The 23,088-nt window shown below is 51.7% G+C and overlaps 9 protein-coding genes across 9 annotated transcripts; 6 read left to right on the plus strand and 3 right to left on the minus strand.

Moving 5' to 3' along the window:
- Positions 1–182: 182 nt before the first annotated feature.
- ASPSYDRAFT_62281 (uncharacterized protein) lies at positions 183–1,492 on the minus strand (the record flags this gene model as incomplete). Its single annotated transcript, XM_040850101.1, has 4 exons — positions 183–247; positions 403–771; positions 826–1,264; positions 1,367–1,492. 4 exons carry the CDS (start codon positions 1,490–1,492, stop codon positions 183–185), a joined length of 999 nt encoding a protein of 332 aa, XP_040696895.1.
- Positions 1,493–1,974: 482 nt separating this feature from the next.
- Positions 1,975–3,335, minus strand: ASPSYDRAFT_62282 (uncharacterized protein; the record flags this gene model as incomplete). The annotated part of the gene is made up of 2 exons (XM_040850102.1): positions 1,975–3,221; positions 3,302–3,335. The coding sequence occupies 2 exons, from the start codon at positions 3,333–3,335 to the stop codon at positions 1,975–1,977; spliced, it is 1,281 nt and encodes a 426-aa protein (XP_040696896.1).
- Positions 3,336–4,085: 750 nt separating this feature from the next.
- Positions 4,086–7,447, plus strand: ASPSYDRAFT_51193 (putative DNA mismatch repair protein (Mlh3)). The gene is made up of 2 exons (XM_040848242.1): positions 4,086–4,493; positions 4,541–7,447. Exons 1-2 carry the CDS (start codon positions 4,253–4,255, stop codon positions 6,985–6,987), a joined length of 2,688 nt encoding a protein of 895 aa, XP_040696897.1. The 5' UTR covers positions 4,086–4,252; the 3' UTR covers positions 6,988–7,447.
- A 2,086-nt stretch (positions 7,448–9,533) lies between these two features.
- On the plus strand, positions 9,534–10,864 carry ASPSYDRAFT_541814 (uncharacterized protein). The gene is made up of 2 exons (XM_040848808.1): positions 9,534–9,662; positions 9,736–10,864. Exon 2 carries the CDS (start codon positions 9,794–9,796, stop codon positions 10,370–10,372), a length of 579 nt encoding a protein of 192 aa, XP_040696898.1. The 5' UTR covers positions 9,534–9,662; positions 9,736–9,793; the 3' UTR covers positions 10,373–10,864.
- Positions 10,865–11,876: 1,012 nt separating this feature from the next.
- ASPSYDRAFT_541816 (uncharacterized protein) lies at positions 11,877–12,702 on the plus strand. Its single transcript, XM_040848809.1, has one exon. It carries the CDS (start codon positions 12,146–12,148, stop codon positions 12,611–12,613), a length of 468 nt encoding a protein of 155 aa, XP_040696899.1. The 5' UTR covers positions 11,877–12,145; the 3' UTR covers positions 12,614–12,702.
- Positions 12,703–14,931: 2,229 nt separating this feature from the next.
- ASPSYDRAFT_541799 (uncharacterized protein) lies at positions 14,932–15,484 on the plus strand. The gene has a single exon (XM_040848806.1). The coding sequence runs from the start codon at positions 15,106–15,108 to the stop codon at positions 15,448–15,450; it is 345 nt and encodes a 114-aa protein (XP_040696900.1). The 5' UTR covers positions 14,932–15,105; the 3' UTR covers positions 15,451–15,484.
- Positions 15,485–17,584: 2,100 nt separating this feature from the next.
- Positions 17,585–18,190, plus strand: ASPSYDRAFT_36653 (uncharacterized protein; the record flags this gene model as incomplete). The annotated part of the gene is made up of 1 exon (XM_040845451.1): positions 17,585–18,190. The coding sequence occupies one exon, from the start codon at positions 17,585–17,587 to the stop codon at positions 18,188–18,190; it is 606 nt and encodes a 201-aa protein (XP_040696901.1).
- Positions 18,191–18,630: 440 nt separating this feature from the next.
- ASPSYDRAFT_541993 (uncharacterized protein) lies at positions 18,631–19,800 on the plus strand. The gene is made up of 3 exons (XM_040848814.1): positions 18,631–18,740; positions 18,809–19,226; positions 19,295–19,800. The coding sequence occupies exons 2-3, from the start codon at positions 19,084–19,086 to the stop codon at positions 19,671–19,673; spliced, it is 522 nt and encodes a 173-aa protein (XP_040696902.1). The 5' UTR covers positions 18,631–18,740; positions 18,809–19,083; the 3' UTR covers positions 19,674–19,800.
- Positions 19,801–20,624: 824 nt separating this feature from the next.
- ASPSYDRAFT_94926 (uncharacterized protein) lies at positions 20,625–21,229 on the minus strand (the record flags this gene model as incomplete). The annotated part of the gene is made up of 3 exons (XM_040853048.1): positions 20,625–20,967; positions 21,023–21,101; positions 21,148–21,229. 3 exons carry the CDS (start codon positions 21,227–21,229, stop codon positions 20,625–20,627), a joined length of 504 nt encoding a protein of 167 aa, XP_040696903.1.
- Positions 21,230–23,088: the final 1,859 nt, after the last annotated feature.

Raw genomic sequence — 23,088 nt, forward strand, 5'->3', positions numbered from 1 at the left:
ATATTCTGAATTTTATGTCTATATGGTTTACAGCTTGATTTTTCCTTTAAAGTGAGGAAGGCGTCTCATGGAGAATGGATGGGATGGAATGGTGGGTCGGTGATGATTACGTTTAATACACGCACACGGACACGTACAAGATGTCTCAATTGACTCCGCTTAAGTTCGGCTTGATCATTCAATTATAGCGCTGGTTCATGGTTAGCCAAGAGTGCTCTAATTAAGCAATCCGGGGAAGTTTGCCAAGCTGTACCCCAGTTGATACATACATATCAAACAAGTAGTATTTGGTTTTTTTAGATCAAACCCTTGCAACGACAACAACCCCCCTAACAACCCCCGTCCTAGCCCACCACCCAAACATCCTCCCAGCACCCTTAAACTTCCCCATCTTTCCCATACCATACGCACTCACCACCTCGCCCCGCCGTTGACAAAACCCCGCAATACCCGCAAACACATCCTCCGAGATATCCCTGAGAACAATCTTCTCGATATCATACCCCGCAGCAACCAGGAGCGCGGTATATTCCTCCTCTGTGTGGAAATTGCTGTAAGGCGTCCCGCTGAATAGGCAGAGGATGCGCAGCAGGAGACGCGTCCAGAGGGATAGACGCGGGGAGGAGGGGAGGAGGAGATCGAAGGTCATTATGCTCGCGTGGAGGGTTGAGTAGGTGTATTTGAAGAGCGGGGTGCGCGAGGGGTGGAAGTGGTAGAGGGTGTCGAGGGCTAGGAGCCAGTTTTCTGTTCCGCCTTCGTCTTCTTCTTCTTCTTCTTCTTCTTTACCATTCTGGGTTTGAGTTTGGGTTTGGAATTGGAATGAGCTGAGAGAAGTATGGAGCTCCGATGGCCATGATGATGGGTTTGCGGCATCGGCGCAGAAGATCTGAGCCCTCGGGGTTGTTTTTGCGTCGTTGCTTTCTACCTCCTCAGACAAAGATGGAGAAGGGAAACTGTGCTCAATCCGCTGCGACGCAAACTCAGCCTGCACTGGGAGAGAGGTGACACCGACGTAGGACTCGAATAGGGGTGCCTTCGGTTCATCGATACTCTTTTCTTTCACTTCAGCTGAGCTGTTTTCACCCCGTTTCTTATACCCCAGGATCCTCAGCGACTGATCCCCGCACCCAATGCCCACGTCCAACAGACGGAGCTTCTTCTGGGCGAGATGAGGTTTCGCGTCTCCATCCTCGTCAATCAGCGAGGCTGTGATCAGGACCTGGTCTAGTAGTGCAGCACAGGCAGTCGGGAAGTCAGACGTGTCCTATTCTGGATATTAGTTGCTAGACTTAGAAGCTTCCAGTCGGTGCGGGGGTCGTGGGTTGGTCGGGTTGGTGGATTGGATTGGATTGGGGAGTGAGCGGACCTTCCAGTAGCCGAGATTCATCCACATGGACGGCGGCGGGATTGGGGTGTTGAGAATAGCATGGTCCAGGCCATAGACAAGGGATTTGTTGGTGGGTTGCTTTCCAAACAGTGTGCGGAGGTTCATGTTGCGGACTTGCAGTGTGGTGCGGTGGCAATGCGGAGGTTGGCGGAGTGGGGACGTAAACAAATATTTCAGAGCGGATTGTTCATGGTTGAGTCTTTATGTTACTGCCGGACTTCAATGTCTTATTTTATGGCAGGACATGAATTACCGAGTTCTGGAGGGACACGAAGAGATAATTTGTCCCGCAGGTGATTTTGAGCATCCGAGGCACCGGTGCCGCTTTTAAAAGACGGCTTAGCTAGAGGGACTAAACAATCAATGCATTGCATCTGTCTGCATTAAACTTGAGCATGAATCTACACATACAATAAGACATTAGTTCATCATGCCACCGAGGCCTGTCCGTAATGAACACCATTACCCAATAAACGCCATAATGAACCAGGAATTCACCTATCCAACCCGCATTAGTCGTAGAAAAGAGGCTGGTCTTTATGCCATTAAAAGACCGCTGAATCGTGCGTTACGCTTCAGCCAACGTGCTAATTCTGGTCTACGGCCTTAGTCGCTTCCTTGTCCTCTTCCTTGCCCTCCTTGGTCTCCATCTTTTCATCGCATTCGTCATCTTCACCTGTAATCTCTCCCCATCCCGAGCTGCGTCGGCTTATCCGGCCAGGTTGGATAGGTTGTGCCGCGACACCCGAAATGCTTGCAGTGTTGCTGTCCTGGCGCGCATGCGAGTGACCGGCACTTCTGATACTGGCACCGTCGCCAGCTACAGGACTTTGCTTGTTGGCGTAGAAGCTGCCGCGTTCGCCGTTAGGTCCTGTGCCAGACGATGAATAGACGCTTGCTCGTTCAGCACTAGCCAGACCGACGAGACTTGGTCGGCTAAGAACACCAGGGGCGTTGAGGACCGACGTGTTTGACGCCTCGCCCACCCCGCTTAGGACGCTCAATGGCAGACTTTCGCGGCTTCCGCCAAACACCGATGACGGCGCCAGAGCGCGGACCGAGGCATTTGTGTCCAAGGAGTTCCGTCGGCGACGCTTCGACGAAGAGGCGAGGGTTAAGATCGAAGCGTTATCGGTAAGGATGTTGTTCGCGGTCGCGGCACTGTACGTGACCGAGTGGCCATGCGGGGCAAGATGAGGTGGCACGGCGGTCGCTGGGGATGGAGGGAACGGTTGCGAGAACTGCACTTGCTGCGTGCCGGAGCTCGACGCATGGCCGTGGTGGTGGCCTTGGTATTGAGGGTTTTGGGCGTTGTAGATATGGGTCGAGGGAGCCGCCGATTGCACCGTGGTCAACGTGGTCGCCAGCGACCGCACAGAGGGCGCCGGAGACGAGAATGTGCTTCCTTCACCCCCTCCCTTGGTGCTAACACCTCCACCCACCGTCGCCGTAGTCCCAGCTTTCGAGTACGCAGCCTCAGACAGCGCCGTCTCACCGTTCGTGGAGATCGTTGGCGCGGCCGATTTAGCGCCCGTGGTGGGCACCTGGTTTTCATACCCAGAGTAGGTGATAGATGGTTCACTGTGGGAATGCGATCGGCATCGGCTTTGGTCTTCACTGATATGCGAGGAAGAAGCGCGGTCGCTGGTGTATTGCTGGGCAAGGTGAGGGTTCCCGGACAAGGGATACGGGTTGTTCTTGATGCCTCGATTCTTCGTTTTGGACATTCCATTGCGCTTGTTGGACCAGCGGGTCGAGGGTGAGTCGGTTGAGTTTTTCAGACTCGCTAGTCGCTTCATCCAGCTTGCAAACGGGCGCCGGCGTCCGTTGCGGTCTGTAACAGAATGACAGTGTCAGCGTTGTTTGCTGTTTGCAGTAGCGGGAGGCTGAAGGAGGGGTGGTAGCAGCACGTACCATGCGCCCGAGCAGGGCCATCAGCTGTGGCCATTCTGGCCTCGAGTAATCGGTCTTATAACACTCGCGAACTTGCAGTCGATGTAGCTCAAGGAAACCGCCGTTCGTAGGTTGTCACTTCGATTGTTTACTGAGTTGGGTACCACGGATACGATAGTCAGGCGCCGAAGGGGGAAGAGACCGGTCGGAATCGCTGGAAGAAAACAAAGGAGGGGTATCAAATAAACAAATACTCGAAAAAGAAGAATAGCAGTTTGGACCGAACTGGGGCTTCTGAGCGGAAGGGAGGTATGCAGAGGGATGAAGCGCAGAGCAGAGAGCCTCCTTGACTCTTTGTCCCTGCGGAGGGCGGCACGTGATTCCCGCCCTGTCTCGGCCCAAAACAGCGTCAGTATCATGGATGCTTCCCAACCTCTTTCATGGCGGCAGTCTATTGGAACAGAGAACATCCAGATGCCCGAAGTACGCAAGTTTCCGTGGACGCGTAGTCGCGTCCTCCCTTGAGGCCCAGAGCTGTGGGTTTGTGATACTTCAACTGTTTCTTCAAGTTACGAGTCGTCGAATTGCCGGACTCAGAAATACAGGCTGTTAACTGTACAGCAACTGACAGAAGATAGCCAAGGATTAAGTGAAGGTTTCTATGTATTAACAGTAGCAATATCATATCTATAGTCAATTCATTATATGGTTGTTGAGTATTGTTGAATCACACAGTATAGAGTCACGTGGTGGGCCGACATCATTGCCTGGGACAGTGCGACTTCCTCGACACTCACCAGAGCCACTCTATTCAAGATGGAAGCGACACTTAACTGAGCAGTCGCCAATGTTATTGTGACCTGAGTCTAGCCGCTAGTCTTCCCTACTCGGCTTGCTGGAACACTACTCAAGTTGAGGTGGCGGACAACAGCCCCGACGAATAAATATGTTTTCGGCAGCTTAACCCATACGATGAATGTGCACAAAATCCAGCCACTCCCACACGAAGTGGCTGCTAAAATCAAATCCTCAACGTCCATTACCAATTTGAATGGCGTAATTGTGGAACTGGTCAAGAACGCCATAGATGCAAATGCCCAGACCGTTTTTGTTACCGTGGACTACCGACGAGGAGGGTGCGTCGTGGAAGACGATGGGAACGGAATCATCCCAGCAGAATTTGGGAGTGATGGGGGCTTGGGGAAGGCTTATCGTATGTACTCAAGTTGACTGTCTATGGTGTGATATTAATGGAGATAGATACCTCGAAATTTAATCAGGGCTCCCCAGCTCATGCCAGAAAGGGATGCTTTCTGGCTTCACTATCTGCGCTAGCGTTGTTGACCATAACTTCACATCATGTCCAACATGCAACCACAAACACTGTTATGTTTCATCACTCCGCCACTGTTGCACGGCTTAGCCCAGCGCCAAAGCACCATGCTTTGAAGTTCAGTGACCATGGAACGCGCGTCACAGTCAATGATCTTTTTGGGAATATGCCTGTCCGAGTGAAGAACCGTGCATTGACCCTGCAGAAGATAGACGAGTTAGACCGACAGTGGGATGATTTGAAGAATCTGCTGATCTCGCTTGTCATTTCGAATAACAGTCTTTCGAAACTGGCAATTTCTGACACAGACAAGCAACGAAAGTTGACAGTCCGCCCTCGTCGAGGCTCCCCTGCTAATGGCGACCTGGATCTGGTACGCTTGAGCTCGATCCTGTCTCAGGCAGGCCTCGATACGAGCAATACAACAAAATGGCACGCTGTGTCGGCCACAGTGCCGCATCTTACGATTCACGCTGCACTCTCCTTGGTCCCTAGTCCCTCCAAGAAAGTCCAGTTTATATCACTGGGGCCCGACCCTGTACACCCGAATAATCAAACGAACATAATATACAGCGAGGTCAACCGCTTGTTTTCGATGTCTGATTTTGCAACGTCTGGACGCGTCCCGTTTGCAAGCAATGCATCAACTACCCAACCGGATGTCCGCTATTCCGGGGCAATGACGGCGAACAAGTGGCCTATGTTCTATATTCGGATCGAATCGGTAGACGGTACGATAGCCAACAATGACCAGGAACTACCCGAGTCGGACAGGTCGCTTCAGCGTATTTTGGATATCCTCACGCTGATGATCAACGAGTATTTGAAAGCCCACAACATGCGTCCGCGGGGGGGAAAGAGACAAGGAGAACCTTCTGCGCAGCAGGTGGAGACTACAGGACAGCCTCAGAACCGAAACTCGCGGACTTCTACCACCGAGTTCTCGGGAAAGGAATTGAAGCTGCCGTCATTTTCCCGACCAGGCGTGAGTGGTCATTTTGGAAGCTGGTCTCGGATCAAAAGTGGGAACAGCCATGCTCATGGCCCAGCACCGGAGAAGCCATCGCTGGGCCCAGACCGTCTCGAGCTGGGTGATGAGAACATGCACCCGCCGACAGTTCCGACGGAGGGCCTTATTTTGGAACCTACTGTTGCCGGTAAAGGTCCTAAGACAACAGTGCAGGGCAACGCTGTGGACAACCAGACCAAGGAGTGTGGTGACACCGTGATTCCATGGGTCGATCCATACACTGGAATAAGCCACTGGGTTAACTCGCGGACTGGCCAGTCTGTCAATGTTCGGCCGTCGGCAGCCTCAGTATTGTCGCATCGACCTAAGTCAACGGGATCTCTGATGCCGACGCGGGTATTGGAAAGCCAAAAGCGGCCGGCATCAGCTGTTCCGGCAACGCAGGATAGGTGGTTGGAAAATATGTTGGGTAATTGGAGAAACCCTGTTTTTTGCCGGTCTGAACGACCGATAAATGCGTTGGATACCGAACCAGAGCACGACGCGAGTGCCAATAAGTCGGCGCACAATTTCCACGAACGATGCGGATTGGATGGATTCGGGGCATCAAAATATCGCGGAAAACTCCGCAAACAAGACTTGAAGACAGCCAGAGTAATCGGCCAGGTCGATCGAAAGTTTATTCTGGTGGAAATGATATCTCGGGACCATGCATCAACGCTTGTCCTTATTGACCAGCATGCAGCCGATGAACGATGTCGAATCGAGAAACTGTCCAAGGAATTATTTGACAGCAACCTGGAGGCTGTACAAATGATTGAGGTGGATCCGGTGACGATCGACATTCCCGTCGCAGAGGCTGCTCTGTTTAGGCGGCAGGCGGAATACTTCAAGTCGTGGGGAATCGGCTATGTGGTCTCACAACATCCACGAAGTGGGGAGGCGTCTATTTTGGTATCAAGGCTCCCGACCTTGATTGCGGAGCGATGCCGGACAGAGCCAGAGCAGCTCATCAACATCATCCGCGCCGAGACATGGAAGCGGACAGAGAATGGAACAGCGCATTCCTATGCACCATTCACAGACCCTGGGCATTCGGAGGACTGGGTTGGACGGTTATCAGGGTGCCCACAGGGCATCCTTCACCTCCTCAACTCTCGAGCCTGCAGAACTGCCATTATGTTCAATGATGCTCTTACCGTTGGGGAGTGCATGAACCTGGTCAAGCGGCTGGCTACTTGTGTCTTTCCTTTCCAGTGTGCTCATGGCCGGCCGTCAATGGTGCCTTTGGTGGATCTCCATGACAGCGTTGCTCATCCGCCAAACGGAGATGGAGGCCCGGGCGAGATGGATGTCGGCTTCACCGCGGCCTTCAAACGGTGGCAGTATGACGGTCCAGTTTAACTCGCTACGAGGTCAAGAGCGACTACGAAGCTATTAATATTGGCAGTGAAATGGTTGTAGCGCAGATCTACTCCCTGAATTCGTGCAATTGGGATGTTGATGCCTATCTCGTTTACTGCCGCAGTGACTGAGGCCGACCTCGCTGCTTCACCGGCGTTGTGAGCTATCGCGACGGATAACTGCCGCTTGCCGCAATGAGACCCAGCGAAGCAAACGGATGGTATCAAGCCATTGAATGCCCCCCGCTGGAAGGTTCTATTTTTTCCACTCTTGTGGCGTTCTCAGGCGACTTCCCCGTCTTTTTCCCTTTGCCATTCCTCTCCATCTTCCCTTCGGACTTCCCCTTTCCCAACATCCTGCGTCAACGCCGAGTTTTACTGGATACAGCGAATTGTCAAACGTGGAAGGTATTATATGTATTTACTTACTATGGAATGATTCTATCAATGCTATTTTCCAGACCGTTTCTTGCTTCGTAGCCATTCATTGCGAACCTGGCCACCGTTGCCTATAAATAACCCCTCCTCCCCCTCCGAATCGACACTCTCTTTTTCCCTCCTACATCTCCTCCTCTCAGCGATTTCAGTCGTTGACAGTCTTCTCCGTCTTTGAGAAGTTTGTCTGAACCATGTAGCCCCGAGGACGTCTCGACCCTTTTGCATGACTTAAGCTCAGCATACAACCGACAACATATCACCAGTCTGCTTTGCAGGAATCAGGCCTACCTCATCCTGCTCGAGAGTGACCGGGTTTGTAGTATACCCTCGAGATTCATCCCCTCCTCCCTTCCCACGCACCATCTCTGACCAGATGCAGTCGCTGTGGACATCAGAGACACCTTCCCAGCCCATCCAGCCTAGCCACACTGCACGGAGCGACATGGTTATCAAGGCATGATCCTGCCTGACCACGACGTTTCGCCTCATCTAACCTCGTCTTGTCTCGCCGAACCCAATTAATGCTTTCTGGAAACAGAAATGAACATATCGCGCGGCTTGTGCCTTGCCCTAATCACTTCCTTGCTGTTCTTCCTCTCGGATTTCACAACTCTAACGCATGGGAGGAGTGGCTATTTGTTTTCGGTAAGTCTACTGTCCATCCTTCATGGTGATTAACTGACCCTTGCGCTGTTAGAACAGATCGTCGAAGATGTACTCCGTCGTGGATGTCCTCTTCCTTTCCTATCTCGTGGGTCTAACATACGTATCAACGCTATGCAAGATGGGAATAAGCCTACGACTCCTCAAGATTCCCACCTCTAGTATGCTCTGCCATCTACTTACCTATTGACCTCGAGCTAACTTGCCTACAGATCGATAATCTGCAGCATCGGCGTGCTTCATCTCGATTCCATCGCGGCAATGGGATCGGAACTTGTCTTTGCTATGACGGCTTCGACGATATCCTCCGGTGAGGTATCTGATCCGTCTACTGCCTCCACACAACAGCCGCCACGGATACCGCATCACCTTCGAATGCACCATTCCCGGTGGCGACGCTTGGGAAAGGCATTCGGCAACCATTACCGCGGCATTTCAAGGTAAGGAGCAATACACTCAATAAATCGCCGACAACCAGGAGGCAGTCATTGCCAAGGCGGATGCTGAGCACAAGCACCTGGTATCGCAGGCGGCTTCAGCTGACACGACAAGTTTCCTGGCCTCAAGCATACCGAGCGCCAGGGAGCTGTTGGTGAGAACAGCAAGTATGTCGATGCTCCGAAGTTGTGGTATCTTTTCAAAATCTTCGATGAGGAAGGTCTGTGGGAACCACCGTTTGCCGGTACGGACCTGTACAGCCAGCCTGCACCTCGTTTTATTGTGTTCACCAAGTGGCCGTTAACCGGGTGGATGGTCGAGATGTTCCTCGATGCACTGGGGGTCCGGTATGCCACAATCCGCTCAGGACAGACAATCAACGAGACCATGACTGGATTTATGGTCCTCTGGCGCGGTGTCTCAAGGTTCCCGTAGCAGGAGACGGCGATATGGAACAGTTGGTTCCCGACGAACAAGGTAGAATGCACATGGGCGTATTCCGTTGGTTGTGTCTATCGTCGTTTTCACCTCGCCTATATGGAGTGGAGCTTGGGTTGTCCTGAAGATGAAAAGCAAAGACAGCTACGGGACCTACCTTGAGCTCGACAAGGTCGTAGGGGCTGTTAGTGATGCTGTCGCTAAATTGTGCTTCGCGGTGCCCAAGAGACTGAGAGGCTGAAGAGCGACAAGGCCCTGGCTGGTCAGTTTCGAGGCAACAATGGGACCTGACGCTAAAGAATACTGCATCAGGTGCTGGAGTCGAGGGCTGCTTGTTCTGCTGCTGTCCTTGACCATACTGGTAGATGGAGATCAAGGTCATTCTGTGAAACAACCCTAGCTCGCAAAGGATATCATTGTCTTCCTGTCGTAACGCGACTGACGTCTCCGTCTGGGACGGATAGAAGCTCAACTACATGAGATTCTCGTGCTTCAATTCCGAAAATGACATTCAAGCTTGCAAGCACCTGTGGCGGAATGGCACTCCCACAAGGTGCATTTTGAAGCCGTATTCGGCACACTGGCTGGTGGATAAGAGGAGTATGGTGGCTATTACAGATGGCCAGCTGCAATCTACGTCGGCCTACGTCTTACCAAGTGGACATGGAGAGTGAAGTGTTGAATATCTTGATGCTTGAAGTGCGTATGCCTTACTGGCCACGGCATCCTTGCAACCATCGAGGCGACTTTGAGACTAAAGTGCTTTATTTAGTTGAAACTGCCTCAGAGATCTCCATGCTCGTTCCTCAGCGGGTCCCTGTTGTGACGTTATGTTGCACTGTGAGAGCGAGAGGACTGGGCAACGGACCTACGTCCTTATCGGTTCTACCGATCCCACCGTCGAAGCAGCGCGCATCTGCCACTCCTCTCGGGGCATACCAAGAATACCTCTAGAGGACCCAGCCATGGACAGGTTCCGGGAGCGCATGAGCACACTATTCACGGGACGCCGGGAAGCACAAGCTAGTTACGTCGGTTCTACCATAGATGCCCTCACCCGAGGCAGCACGCAGAATCACTGGAAACACCGAACAGGGAACAAGGAACGGCCAAAGACTCTCTTCCACCAGAACCCACCACCTGCTCGGGCACAGAGGTCGGAAGGCTCGTCGACTGACACAACACCAACCCCCGACGCAGAAGGGTTCATCGAGAGTGATGGTAAACCAACGGTCTTCGTGTGCAATGGTCTCGGTACTGATGCAGGCGTTCGAACTGTCGAATCCGGCTGTATGCCCAGAATCCTGTCTACATATACATGCCTCTGCCAGGTCCGTACATTGACGGCCTGGGTTAGACTGGCAATGGGTCTGCTTGAGTCCGAGAGTACAGAGAATATCGCAGAATGAAACTCCATGAACACAGGAAGCGAGGATCACCTCGGGTCTAGGTAGGAAGAGACACTTCCAGCTTCCGATCTACTCGCAATCTCCAGGTTTGCGTCTTCCTTGGAGGTCCTTCAGATTCACACAATCTGGATAACCAACGGGACGTGGAAGGAGGTGTTCAACTCACTGTGTGGCGCTCGCAGACTTACTCTCTTTAGAGCCCACAAGTTTGGATACATGCGAGATGGGATCTTTGTTGAGTGGATACAGGGATACAAGATGCATCACTGACTGGAATCAGTAGCTGTCTCTTAGCTTCCCACTTTTATGACGGCAAATGAAACACTGGAATCAAACTCTCTCGAGATATCGGTACGAAAGTGATATCAACGGAGTGTGACCGTGCGGCGTTTCATCAGAAACTGAACAGGATTCAGATCTCTGCATCAGACCTTTATTCTACTTAACAGAAGGACTTCTGCTTGGTGAAGATGGCAATGCAGGCCTACTTACCAGGGTTTTTTCTGGCGGACACCAATGCACAATTCGGTGCTATCTCTACGGCTGGGTCTGGAACACCTCTCAATACACACTTTACCTGCGTTTTTAAACAATCTAGGAAGCCCTATCCCTCGGGTGAGTGCTCTCGACATGGCATAGCTTTTGGACTGAATTGAACGCTCCATTTGACCCGCTGGCTTCAAAACTGGCTGCTTAATCCGCTATACATCCATCACGCCTTTGTCAATTGCCCGAGGACGCTTGGCTTATTCCTCGTGGCCGTGGGAACCCTGTCACAGTCCCAGGTATTCCTCCTTGGACAGGTGATCAGACCCAGTCCACCCGCAGGCTCCGTTGGATCTGGCACCGGTTCAGAGATCCGTCCTGTTCTGCAGGTTCAGTAGGCCGGACCAGTTGGCTGTGAGAACCCAATACCGAGAGGACACTTTGGTGACTTACGGTATACAGGACAACAGCCTCCTGCGGGTGAGGAGTGTAGCGCCATGCATTTCACCTCTATCGTTCGCGATTTTCGAGATCAAACGCTGGCGCGGGAAGATATCTGCTGTGCAACACCGTTTGCAATGAGCAAGCACTCTGTTCACCACAACAGCCGCCTGCACGTTATGGCTGGAATGCACTTATCAAGCTGCACTTCTAGAGATCGGGGTGAGTGGAGGGTCGTACCTAGATGGCATGGCCCGGATGGAGGTATCCCTGGGCAGGAATACCTGGCATACAGGAACAGCTGCTGAACGAACGAACGGATACGATCCAAAACGCGCTCCAAATTGTGCAGAACAACCCAGAACCAGCAGATCCCGCACCACCCCACGCAGTGGAAATAACAATACGCAAAACGATACACAAGAGTTCAAACGCAGCGGAAGCAGGAACCAGAAAGGGGTGAAGAGGACGCCCTGACGAGACGCTTGACCGCTACACCAAAAACCTTGCAAGGCTGGTGGGTAGCCAGCTATCTCCAACACACCCCCCTAGGCAACAGAGCTTGCAGGGTCACGCCTCTGCGCTCAGGCAGCCTATCCTATCTCCTGGAGATTATAGTATAGTACTAACTAGACTGCCTCCCGTAAATCGATTAAACCTTCATTCGGTGGGTTCTAATATTGATTCATCCACTCCGGGGTTCGAACGGGGGCTCTAGGGAAGGATTTACAGTAATGCGGGGTGAGAGAACCTTTGGCTGCGCAGGCTGCCCACAGACAGTTGTGGCTGGAAGTCAGGGTTCTACTACAACCACCTACTACAACCACTGGGCATGGGCTAGTACTGATGTGGGTTATAACACTGCACGCTAGCTGTCAGGCACGGAATCCTGAATGGAATAAGGACATCCTGCGATGTCTGGCTGTCTCGTTCTCGACGGGCCTATACTGGTTGATAATTACCACTTGGGTGTTCCAGTGGCGCTGCTTGATCGACTGCTGTCATGGACCCCTGTCGTGGACCACCTGTGGCTCAAGGAGCAACGGCTCGCGGAAGAAGAAGTTACTTCTCGCTGGTATGGGCAACACTCGCCATCACAGTGGCTTGGCTGGAAACTCACGAGCCAGAGATGTCCGGCCCCGTTCTGAGAAATCGCCATGGCCTTGTGACGACTACAGGAACACAGAAAGGCGACCGCAAGAAGGCAGAAATTCCCCAGGCTGCAGGAATCTGTTTTACCCGGTGACGACGAGTTGGCGATTGTACAGGGGAGATAGTTTCAGAGAGCGGACTCGACAGAGAGGGACATCCTGACGACGAAGTGGGAGAGCCATATGCAGTCCTGCAGGAGACGCTCCATGTACGAGCCAGACCGCAATCCAATTCTCAGCTTGCTCGTCGTTGATGCTGTCGAGGGAAAGACGTCCGTGGATACCACTGCTTCGGCTGATAAGTCACCGGCCAAGCACTGTCTGCTGGGATCTAAGCGGTATCACATATACCACATTGTCTCGTTGGCAGCAACGAGGTTTGGGTGATGGATGAGGAAGCCAATATCTGGATGGAGTTTGGGAGCGAATAGCCTGGACCCTAGCACATGCTGGAGACAGGGTTTCCCTCTGGATGACACCGCGACTTTCACAGTCTGCTGGGCTGGCCGATAGATCGGTGGATGGTATGAAAAGGCAGCCCTAACAAAGCCGCTACCAAGGCCGGATTGCTCTCTGCGGTCTGTAGCCCTAAGTCCAGGCAGGATCAACGAGAATGGGTCTTCTCCAATGAGGATGGGCAACTGGAAGAGTCCTGCACTCATTGCCAGACAGCAGGGACCTTCCAATCCTGCGTATTGAGCCCGAATGCCGACAGTCCAGTAGCCGCTTCAGGGTGGTTGAACAATCGGGTGGTCTCGAAGCAGGGGCATCAGGCCGACTCTCTTACTGGCGCTCCCCTACAATAGATTTACGAAGTCGACTTTGAGCTGAAAATGAGACATTGCGCTGCAGAAAATAAGTACCTTACGGTGCCATCGCCTCTGTGATGGAAGTCCCATCGAAGCATGATTGCCTTGAAGATAACCTGCACTGGGACGGATACCATGAACGACGTCGTCCTGGGTCACATACACCCGTCATCCATATACACTGTGCTGGCCAACCTGATATGGTCGTTTTCCCGTCCATCGTTGGTATACGATCGTTGCAATCCTGGACAACAGGGACCTGTTTAACGTCGCTGTTACAATCCGCAAAGATAACGGGTGGTGAGGCGCGGCGGCATAAGGGACGAAGGTGTCGCGGCCGGGGACTGTCGCAGGATCCAAATCTCGGTACGAGCCTGAGCCCAAAGGGAGGAGCTACTCGAGTAGAAACGAGTACTGGCCGGTCAGACACGATAGCCCTTGCCTGCCATCTCCCGGAAGAACCAAATCGCCACTGTCTTATCGTCAGTTACTCCGATATTCCGGAACAGTTGGCTGTGAGAGCCCAGTACCGGGAAACCATGATACACCCCGCGAGCGCCTGTATGGCTCAGGATGCTTTCAATGGCCTACGCGGTTTCAATATAACATCGATACTGACGGAGTGATTGGCACCGATGACCCTACATCTTATCTATCTATGACTATCTACTCTACACTAAACGGTGTAAACCACTTCCAACACCAGAAAAGCGGAACGACGACAGTTCCCTCCTCCAAATGTCAGTCCTGTACAGCCGGGAATCGTGGTGCCCGGTACTGTAGCAAGGTAAGTTGAATCCATGCGGGTCACTATACGTCTCCTTCGGGGGGTTTGTGCTTTGGTCCATCGACTGATGGTGGCATCGGGCCTTGTCACCCGCTACCTTGAAGTAGCGCTTGAGCACTCTACCCGTTAGTACTTACTGGATGCGGAGTACCAGAGCCTGTTTGCCGTGGCGACAGAGCAAATAACACTGCGCAGGAAGAGTAGCCGGTCTTCTTGACATGGACAGCCTATCCCAGCTCACGCGACGGCCATTGCCACTGGCCGAGATCAATGCAAGAGATTTTGTTGGCCGCCGCCATTCAAACTATTCAATCCATCACAACTCAGGGCCCATGGTGGCAGAAATACAATCTTTTAAATAAAACTACTGTCTCATGTCGATGGAAGATTACTGTCCGTCTGAACATGGACATTCCAGGCTGGGAACGTCTTGTCCCTCGACGAGGTCATGGCGTCGGTCACTACAGATGACGATTTAGAATGGGACATTCAATACTATTCTATCCTGCTCAAACGGCGGGTATTCTGGCTGTTATCGTAACGGCCATGTGAACCCCTCATGGTGGAGGTACAGTGAATACCACTCCGGCAACTTAGGGCTGTGGACATGCACAGAGACCACGAGACCGCAGCAGTACCTACAGCCCGGCAGTATACCTGTCTACCATTGACCCGATTCCTGTGCAGATGCCGGCCCCGGAGGATTGCCATATTTTGGATTCTGTTTTACACCCTTTATGAAGGAGCATAGCGTGCACCACCCATCCAGGTTCTGCGCATTCCACGCAGCGATTGTGGCATGTTACCGTTACGGATAGAGGACAATTTCCCGGCAGTTCTACGACGTCGGCTGTAAGCTCACTAGCCAGAGATGCTTAATTAAGACTTCGGTTCAACTCTCCAATCCCATACGAGCGTCTAAGATGGTTGAAGGAATGGATATAAAGGGTCTCGCTATGCCAAAACACGTGTGCGAATCGTGCAGAGTATCCAAAGTCACCATCAGATCCCATGGGCCATTCTGATTCAGGTTAGGACAATAGACGCTGTCACCGTCCGATGCAGAAATGTGGCGAGAGGTTCCGTCTCCAGAGATCTCGGATGGCAGACCTTACTGGGCAGTTTGAATTATCTTGTCAGTCCCTGTCTGCTGTTTGCAGGCACATTTCCAGGAGAAAGGACCAAGACAGAGAGATCTCGGTGGCGGGGGTTTCGATTCTCGTGAAACCAAGTAGTCCAGATGAGTCGCGGCCCTTTTTGCTTTCTTTTCTTTTCGGTCTGGCTGCATTTATTTTATGCAATAGATTGGATGATGTTCTTCTATCCTCTGCCACGAACACCTTGCTGCCCATCGCCGATTACCCACTGCCTATTGTCGAGTACCTCCACACTGCTGCAACATGACCCGCGCAAGAGTATGTCCTGACACCAAATTCTTATGTTTTCATGTGCTAACTGATTTTGTATAATACAGGAGTTCAAGAATACCACCCCCGCGCGCGTACCCATACCTGAGGCAAAATACAGATACCTGCTATCTCTTCTTGACTTCCTGATTCACGAACTTGATGATGCTGTGGAACTTGTAACTATATAACCCATTGCTGACCGATCATTCGTATCATTCAAGACTAACATTACTCTAGGAACAGAAACTGGCCAGAAAATGCCGACACCGGTGTTGTATTTGATATCGAGCTCGAAAACCGGAGTGATAGTGCACTTGCTATCAGCTTCCAGCACTTTTATGGGGCGTTATTCTATGAGTGGTCTTGTATGTGGAAGAAAACCACCAGCCGGGTTCGTCATGGTGTTTCCAATACTAGGGACATTCCAACATTGCCGGAATCCCGCACCTCCTTTGCCCTCCATAATTGAGAACTGGCCATGGGTTGTGTGTGCCTACGTTATAATATGCACTGACGCTGCCATGAAAGGAGGTTCTGCAGTTGAACACTCCAGTCCCAGCTTCTGGTAACAGTGCTGCTTCGAGAGAACTATCACCAGTTATGGAGCCCTGCAATACCCATTGAATATATTTGCAAGACAAGCAAAGGCCATAGTTAAGGACGGAGCACGTCGTTTTCCGCAATGATACTGGTTGGGTCCTCTATACATGACAGCAGCTGGATATGCTGCAAGCCTCGAAGTGGCAAGCAGCGGAGATCCTCTGTCTCTGTTATTGTTCATGAGGACATGGAGAGACTTTTTGCCGCTACCATTGATTTTTGAAGTGTTAAAGAACTTAATATCATGGTACTTATGTTAGTCAATCTTCTAATTTGAAGAGAGGAGCGCTGTCGCGAAAAGGACATGGTGTTCGTGGACATGGCACGGACAGTACAAGGAGATAAGACAGCAAAATGGTTTATCGTTGCAGAATGGTTGTCATTGCTATTGCAGAAAAGCTCATACTCTAATGCCAGTACCAGCTTTTTCAACGCGATAAGCTGCGGTGTGGGTGTGGTCTACAGTACGAAGCCACTGTCAACACTACCAGAACGAGGCCCATCACTGGTCACATCTGTGTTTCGGAGATTGGCAGACTGGGAATTCTCACCAGAACCGTACCTATTCAGGGTACCGGTGACTCTGTTCAGACTGCTGGACAGGGGTCCGGATCTTCTGAACGCCATCGTCAACAAGGCCCGGGCTTGTCTTGATCACTTTATACGGCAGACGACCTCTCCCTGTTGTCGATCTACCCGTTGGATTAATCGGTGAACGGCGCTCGAAGGCCGTTTCCCCTCAGGGTGTACCCTTGCACAGGATCATTCCCACTCCTGGATCGCAGGGAAGTTTGCCGGCGATGTCCCGGTTTGTACCTCCTCGAGATCCAGCAAGGCGCTGATCTTCCAGGCGGCAGCCGGATGGATATGCGCGTGCTCCAATGGCTCTGCCTGTTATCCTTCACGCCCCGTCTCTACGAGATTGCGAGACGCATGGGGTTCACGGAGGATGGTTCCGACCATTCCAGCGCTACGACTATGCGAGACCGGTTGCTCAATCGCCCTGACCATGGCATCTCGCTGTTTTGGGCGCTATCACGTTGTTGATATTGGGCTTTCGCACTGTGACCTCTGGATAGATCAAACGTTGAAAGGATACCAGTCACACCCAACCATCTGCGGGTTCGACATATACATCATGGCCCCTGCAATAAACGCTTCTCTCCCACTTGCTATCGAAAAGGGCACATGTGGTTGTGTACAATACACAACAAATGGATAGCGCGAGAAAAGAGTTGCATCGTCAGAACCTTGCCCTATCAACAGCCGGTGTTATGTGAATATCAACATGAGTAAATGGACCAACACACCTAGTGGGTTTCTGCCAATATGAAATTAGATGGCATTGTCCCTAAGGCTAATATGTGGGTTAGATATCGAAGATGCAAGAAACGGTTTTCACCGACTTGCATGCGGAAAGGACACATGTGGTTAGGGCTAGGTTTACCGTTCCTGGTTCACCATAATGCTGGCCGCTGCGTCAACAGCCCAGCAGCAGATGCATTTCCAGTCCGTCATATCTGACCAAGATGTCCCTCCGAAAACCCTATAAGGGTCCGTTCGTCGTCCATTGCACAAGGCCTGCAAAACCCCCAGAGGCTACCACTCATCACTCCCTGAGCTCCATCCAGTGGAACGTTAAACCGCAAAAGGTCCAAAAAGCCAGACGATTTGATTCTGCGGATGCGTCCGGAAACGAATTCTTTCAAATATGCGAGCCACGTCAGACCGTCTCATGCAAAGCACCGTCTGGAGATGCCTTAACAGCATGCTACGCTATTATTACTATCACCCCTGCTATGATCCCTGTCTGCGCCTGCTTCCCCGGACTTGGCGCCGGAAACATCATCTCCTCTCCCTTCGCTGCCGCCTGCCATTCATGCTCGTCTCGTTGGGAGTTGTATTCTTCGGTCCACAGCGGACGGTCCGATCCTTCGGGTATTCATGCGGGTTGTCATGAGGTTTGGTTGCCAATTTGCGGCGCAGTACTCCGGGGCGGTTACCGGGGAGGTGGGCATTGCTTGCTGCCAGCAATGCAATCCACGGGTCTGGTGCAAGTTCTTTCTGCCCAATGTGTTTGCCGTAAGGACAGCAATTTGCTCGGGCTACTCAAGGGATCCAGCGATGTGGGGTAGAATCAGAATGACCCATGGGATCTGACGGTGACTTTAATCATTTAACCTTGAGACGATGCTGTTTTGAGCGAGTATCACAGACCTGACACTCCACCTGCAGAATCTTCTCGATCGTGGATGCATGCCAATCGTGCAGGGTTTGGCAGCCTCAAAGCCTAGCAGGTGGCCACTTTACTGATCTATATATGGTATGCACCTTGAGCCATTTACTGCCCTTCTCATGTCACTCCGGTCTGTCTGTCGCCTTACAGCATGGCATTGGTAAACACTTCCTTTGACCTTTGGTGGATGGCGAAAAGTGGAATACCACTGAGCAAATAACCACCCGGAATCACTGACTGTAAGTATATACTCCGACCCTCTCAAGTCTCTCTGAAGCTAATATACTGTATAGCTTAGGTGTCACCATCGCCTTCTCTTCATCCTGTGCATGAAAAAGCCACATGTGGTATTGCCAGATACGAACAATGGGTAGCAGCATGCAATTCCATACTGGGTCCTGAATCTTTGGACAACCCGAGTCGGGATGACTCATATGCCCTCACCGATGGTATTTCCTGCTCCAATCATACGTGATGGGTGTTGTCTACTCCAAAGCTGAATGAACACCACCTACAGGACACGCGCATTTGAGGTCCACAGGGTTGTTTCGACTGCTGTATGAACCCCCAAAGGAAACTTGATAAAGGGGGTGAATCCGCCTCTGTCAGCCCAAAATGCTCGATGCCGGCTTCTTAATCCTCTTCTTTCAACAGCTTGCCACTCAACTCTGCACAAACAAGCATTCTCGTGGGTTCCAAAGACAGTACGAAGGGGAAGGATAGGGGAAAGAGCCCGTCAACAGATATCCCATTGAAGCACAACAGTCTACGAATGGCCCTGGAGACCCACATATGTCATATACTCCCGACCAAACGGAGAAAGGTATCCTGGAAAAACTGATCGCAGGGCGCATGGACTACAACACCCTGTGGTACGGATGTCGAAGCCTAAAGAGTAATCGATGGAATCCATATGGAATACCCTTCGGTTGTCGGTTCGTTATTCGTTTTCTTATTTTGTCCCTTTTCAACCACATGGTCTGCAAGCATCTGAAAACACCAGCTCTTCTTTTGCCCTGCATACTTTCCGAAGCAATATAAACTCCAGACAAATGATGGGCTGGTTAATTGTTTTATGGCTCTCCGAAGAGCACCTTTACCCTTTCATGTCTTTGATACGGAGGTGTTTTCTGCACAAGCGCAGCGAGGCAGGCTCAACACGTTGCGCACTCAGCCTGGGTTATTCTAGCGGACGGACTATGGGATATCCTGTGGACTTCCTATCCGGTATTCCTATTCTCACCCTGTCATCTCGTCATCTCATCAACTGTCGATTGGTTAAGAGTCTTGACCTTCTCAAGTGCCTCCCAAGAAATCTATCCAAGGGGAAGTACGTGACACGGCGGGTGGAAAGTAAGGCTACATTTCAACAAGCTCCTTGACAGCATGGGCGCACTTCACTAAGACAATCAACGAATACAACTACCTTCGCTGGGCGCTCGAAAGGACTAACTTTCTCCTTTCAAGTGGAAAATCAAAGGGAAAATGGTTTAAATTCGAGCTCCGATGGCTTCTGTCCTTCCCTGACAATCATGGACCGCATCACTTTTTATTATGGAAAGAAAAATCTTGAGGCAGTTCAGATGGCACTGGAGAAGCTGGAAGAGCTGCTTCCGGGGCGGCTCAAGCGAAGCGAATGGAGCTGGATGGTAGGGTACTTTTTCCTCCAATTCAATCCGGAAAGCTGCTGGGAGTTGGCCCGGGAGCAACTACCAGCAGGGTTGGCAAAAGGAATATATCATTCAACAATTGTACCGCGAGTACAGGACATACTCCGATTTCTCTGTCGATTCAAATTGGAAGGAAGAGCACCTCTTTCACATTGAGGCTGCCCTTACCTGGTGCCGCTGATATCGTCGGCCAGTTCACGAACGGAAAATGTCCCAATATGGGTGTACTTTTGAAAGTGCTGAAGGTCATCCCTCCAAACTGTCATCCGTATCTGCTGCTTGACGACTTGCAGCATCTTGAGCTCACCGAACGATCCCTAGTTCTGAAGCCGTGGCAATGCCTTATGGAGAAGACAGTCGAAGCTGCAGACACTGGGGCCTATTGCCTGCGATGTGCTTACTAGACCAACCGTTACAAAGCGGATGAAGGCTGTTCCTTTGTTAATGAGGTTATTTATGGCCTCGAAGAGAGGAAGCGCCCATTTCATGGTGCTCTGGATACGTTTGGTATTGTTATAACGACTGGCTAACAAGCCCTCATACCAGAATCGTCAGCAAACCCTACGGGAACCCAACATGGGTAAGAGTCACGGAGTGAAGATCAGCAAGGGGAGGAGGACTGTCGGAATGATTCGTCAGGTTTTATGACTGTGCTTGTGTTCTTTACACCCCATGGATCAGCCTGACTTCAGTATTCCTTGTCCCCAGGAGGTACTGGACATGATCAACCAGTACGTCACCGTTGGCAGGACACCAGTATGCCTTCTTGCACCGTTCGCTGGGTACTAGCCAGTCCTCGAGATGGTGGTACGGATGCCTCCCGCGGCCACTACCGAACCTGTCACCGTCACTCATCGCGGAGTGACATATACGCTTCCTCATATTCTGGCCGCGCCGGACCTCCGCGGCCCTGTCTACCCAGGACCCCTTCCCGCCGATGCGGGCACTTCCCTGAGTGACTGGGACAAGCGGCCTCCGGCTGCTTCCACGATCCAGGACTAGGCCACTGCCCAGTTCGTCAATCTGCCCGCGGAGGCGTGGTTTAACCCACACAGCCAAACGCAGCCCGTCGCGGCCCCGGGTCTTCCTCCGTGGACAGGCGGTCAGGGTGCGAGCGCCGGTCCTGCGATCGGCTCCGTTCTGCGGAATTGGCAGGCCGGGTCAGCTGGCTGTGAGAACTCAATACCGAGAAGCCATTCTGGTGACTCGGGCGGGTCGACAGCCCCCTGAAGGTAAGGAGTGTTCAGCGTGCCGCGATCCTTCGGCATCCTTGTCGTTCGCGTGGTGCATTTCTGGGGGAATTGGGGTGAGGTTTGCCACTGGGATCTCCTCGTCCAGGACGCAGTTGTACATCCAAGCACTGCTGGCCACTTGGTAACATGGCCTGAACTGCTAGACTCAATATCCGGTCAAAATCCTTCCAGGCAATGGGATACGAGTTCCCCTGCTCTGTTTGATATCTATTCAGTTCGATCGTCAATGTGAGACTCATAAACATAGCTGTAGCTATTTCCGTGATATCAAACTTGCGACTATTCTGGTCAGTCCAAGCGAAACACCAACGTTCCGCATCATAGCAGGCGAATGTGCATGGCGTTGCGGTCTACTCGGCAGCTTTATGTACATTGGATACCCGGCTAGGTTGATAGAAGAGGACGCAGATTACCACGGAAGATACACCATGCATATCATTGCAGATGGCCTGCAGCAAACCGGCATCTAATTGAGATTTTTGAGAACATTCGCGCGCTTATAGGTGCATGTCCTTTCCCAGGGATGATGTCCATACGTCGTATTCACCCAGCTCGGACATGTCGACACGGGAACATACCCCAGGACTGTATGAAGCTCTGCGGTGGGCGCTGCGCTCAGTGTGTGAGCCAACTTGACACACTCGCACTCTACTCGTCGTTGCGGATCGTGACCTGGCGGTGTTTTAGGTCTTTATGACTACGTAGAATTGTGAGATATGGCCTCAGCAGACAACCGTCATCCACGTTCTTACCTGCTACCACTGCAGGCGCGGGAAATACCTGCCCCAGAAACCTACGGTCCTGGCGTTACTCTACGAGACCGTTTGCTTCTATACTACCGGCCAAGTGAGGAATGTGCTATGGTAGCCCGAGCATGCGAAGGTTGGGCGCTTTTCCCATATCCACGACATTGCGTCTGTTCCGGGATTGGTCATGACACTGGAACGAATAACCTGATAGACTTTTTGCTTCCATCTCAGCCGGTTCACCCATGCTATGAAGGAGTCGAACCGGATCACGACTGTCGGGTTACGCATACTTCACTTTCTGTCATGGGATCTGGCAAAGCGCACTGACGTTTATTCAGAGAGCAGAGGTCGGCCTGGTGTGATTTCACCCAGTCAACAAATAAACGATATCTGAGCCAGGTTACTACAGTCTGTCAGAACCTGCACGATAGGACAGGACGTATGTGGTCCAGCTTCGCCACTCTGGACTCTCATTGCTGGTAAATCCGGGTCCAAAAGTAAGTATCTCAGCACCGAACTCATGAAGGTGTTCTGAAGTATACCGAAGGAGTTACAGCGCCACTGAATATACCACAAATAGTACATGCGGTTCAAGCGCCGTACCACAGAGAACTGACTCCTTGCAGCGAGAGGTCTGAATATATACAAGCCGTCTATAAACGCCGCTGAGAACATTCAGTCGGCATCAAAAACCACGCAGGATCAACGCTGGCTCTACAGGACGTATTAGCTGCCAACAATACTTCCAGAGGATATGGACATTGCCGCCATGGACCTTTACCTAGACACTGCCCAGGCAGCCAACTGGCTTAGCCAGTATGCCCCGTTCCAGGCGAAATATATGCCAGATATCTCAGGGAAGCTTTGGCAGATTACGACCTGATGGTTGGCCACTGTGAATGGAGCCGTGTCTGAGCTAGAGTTGACTACCACCGATCTGATATGCTAAGACGCACTCGGCCGATATCACCAAATCGAGGATCTGGAACTGCTGTCTGGTTCGGAGCATGCACAAACTGCATCTGGAGCGGGAAATAGACTGTACCATCCACAACACGTCGGTTCCTCGGGTATCTATTGATGTTTCGACTCTGGGAAATTTATAATAATTCCTGACCTTCCCGG

This window comes from Aspergillus sydowii, assembly GCF_001890705.1.
Source record: "Aspergillus sydowii CBS 593.65 unplaced genomic scaffold ASPSYscaffold_17, whole genome shotgun sequence".
NCBI classification, from domain to species: domain Eukaryota; kingdom Fungi; phylum Ascomycota; class Eurotiomycetes; order Eurotiales; family Aspergillaceae; genus Aspergillus; species Aspergillus sydowii.

Bases quoted from the DNA above. Each gene is read 5' to 3' on its own strand.
- ASPSYDRAFT_51193 (XM_040848242.1), top strand. From the start codon at position 4,253: ATGAATGTGCACAAAATCCAGCCACTCCCACACGAAGTGGCTGCTAAA. The intron at 4,494-4,540 runs GTATGTACTCAA...TAATGGAGATAG, and splicing joins GGGCTTGGGGAAGGCTTATC to ATACCTCGAAATTTAATCAG.
- ASPSYDRAFT_541799 (XM_040848806.1), top strand. From the start codon at position 15,106: ATGCAGAAATGTGGCGAGAGGTTCCGTCTCCAGAGATCTCGGATGGCA.
- ASPSYDRAFT_541814 (XM_040848808.1), top strand. From the start codon at position 9,794: ATGTTGCACTGTGAGAGCGAGAGGACTGGGCAACGGACCTACGTCCTT.
- ASPSYDRAFT_541816 (XM_040848809.1), top strand. From the start codon at position 12,146: ATGTGGGTTATAACACTGCACGCTAGCTGTCAGGCACGGAATCCTGAA.
- ASPSYDRAFT_541993 (XM_040848814.1), top strand. From the start codon at position 19,084: ATGTCATATACTCCCGACCAAACGGAGAAAGGTATCCTGGAAAAACTG. The intron at 19,227-19,294 runs GTTCGTTATTCG...TGAAAACACCAG, and splicing joins GGAATACCCTTCGGTTGTCG to CTCTTCTTTTGCCCTGCATA.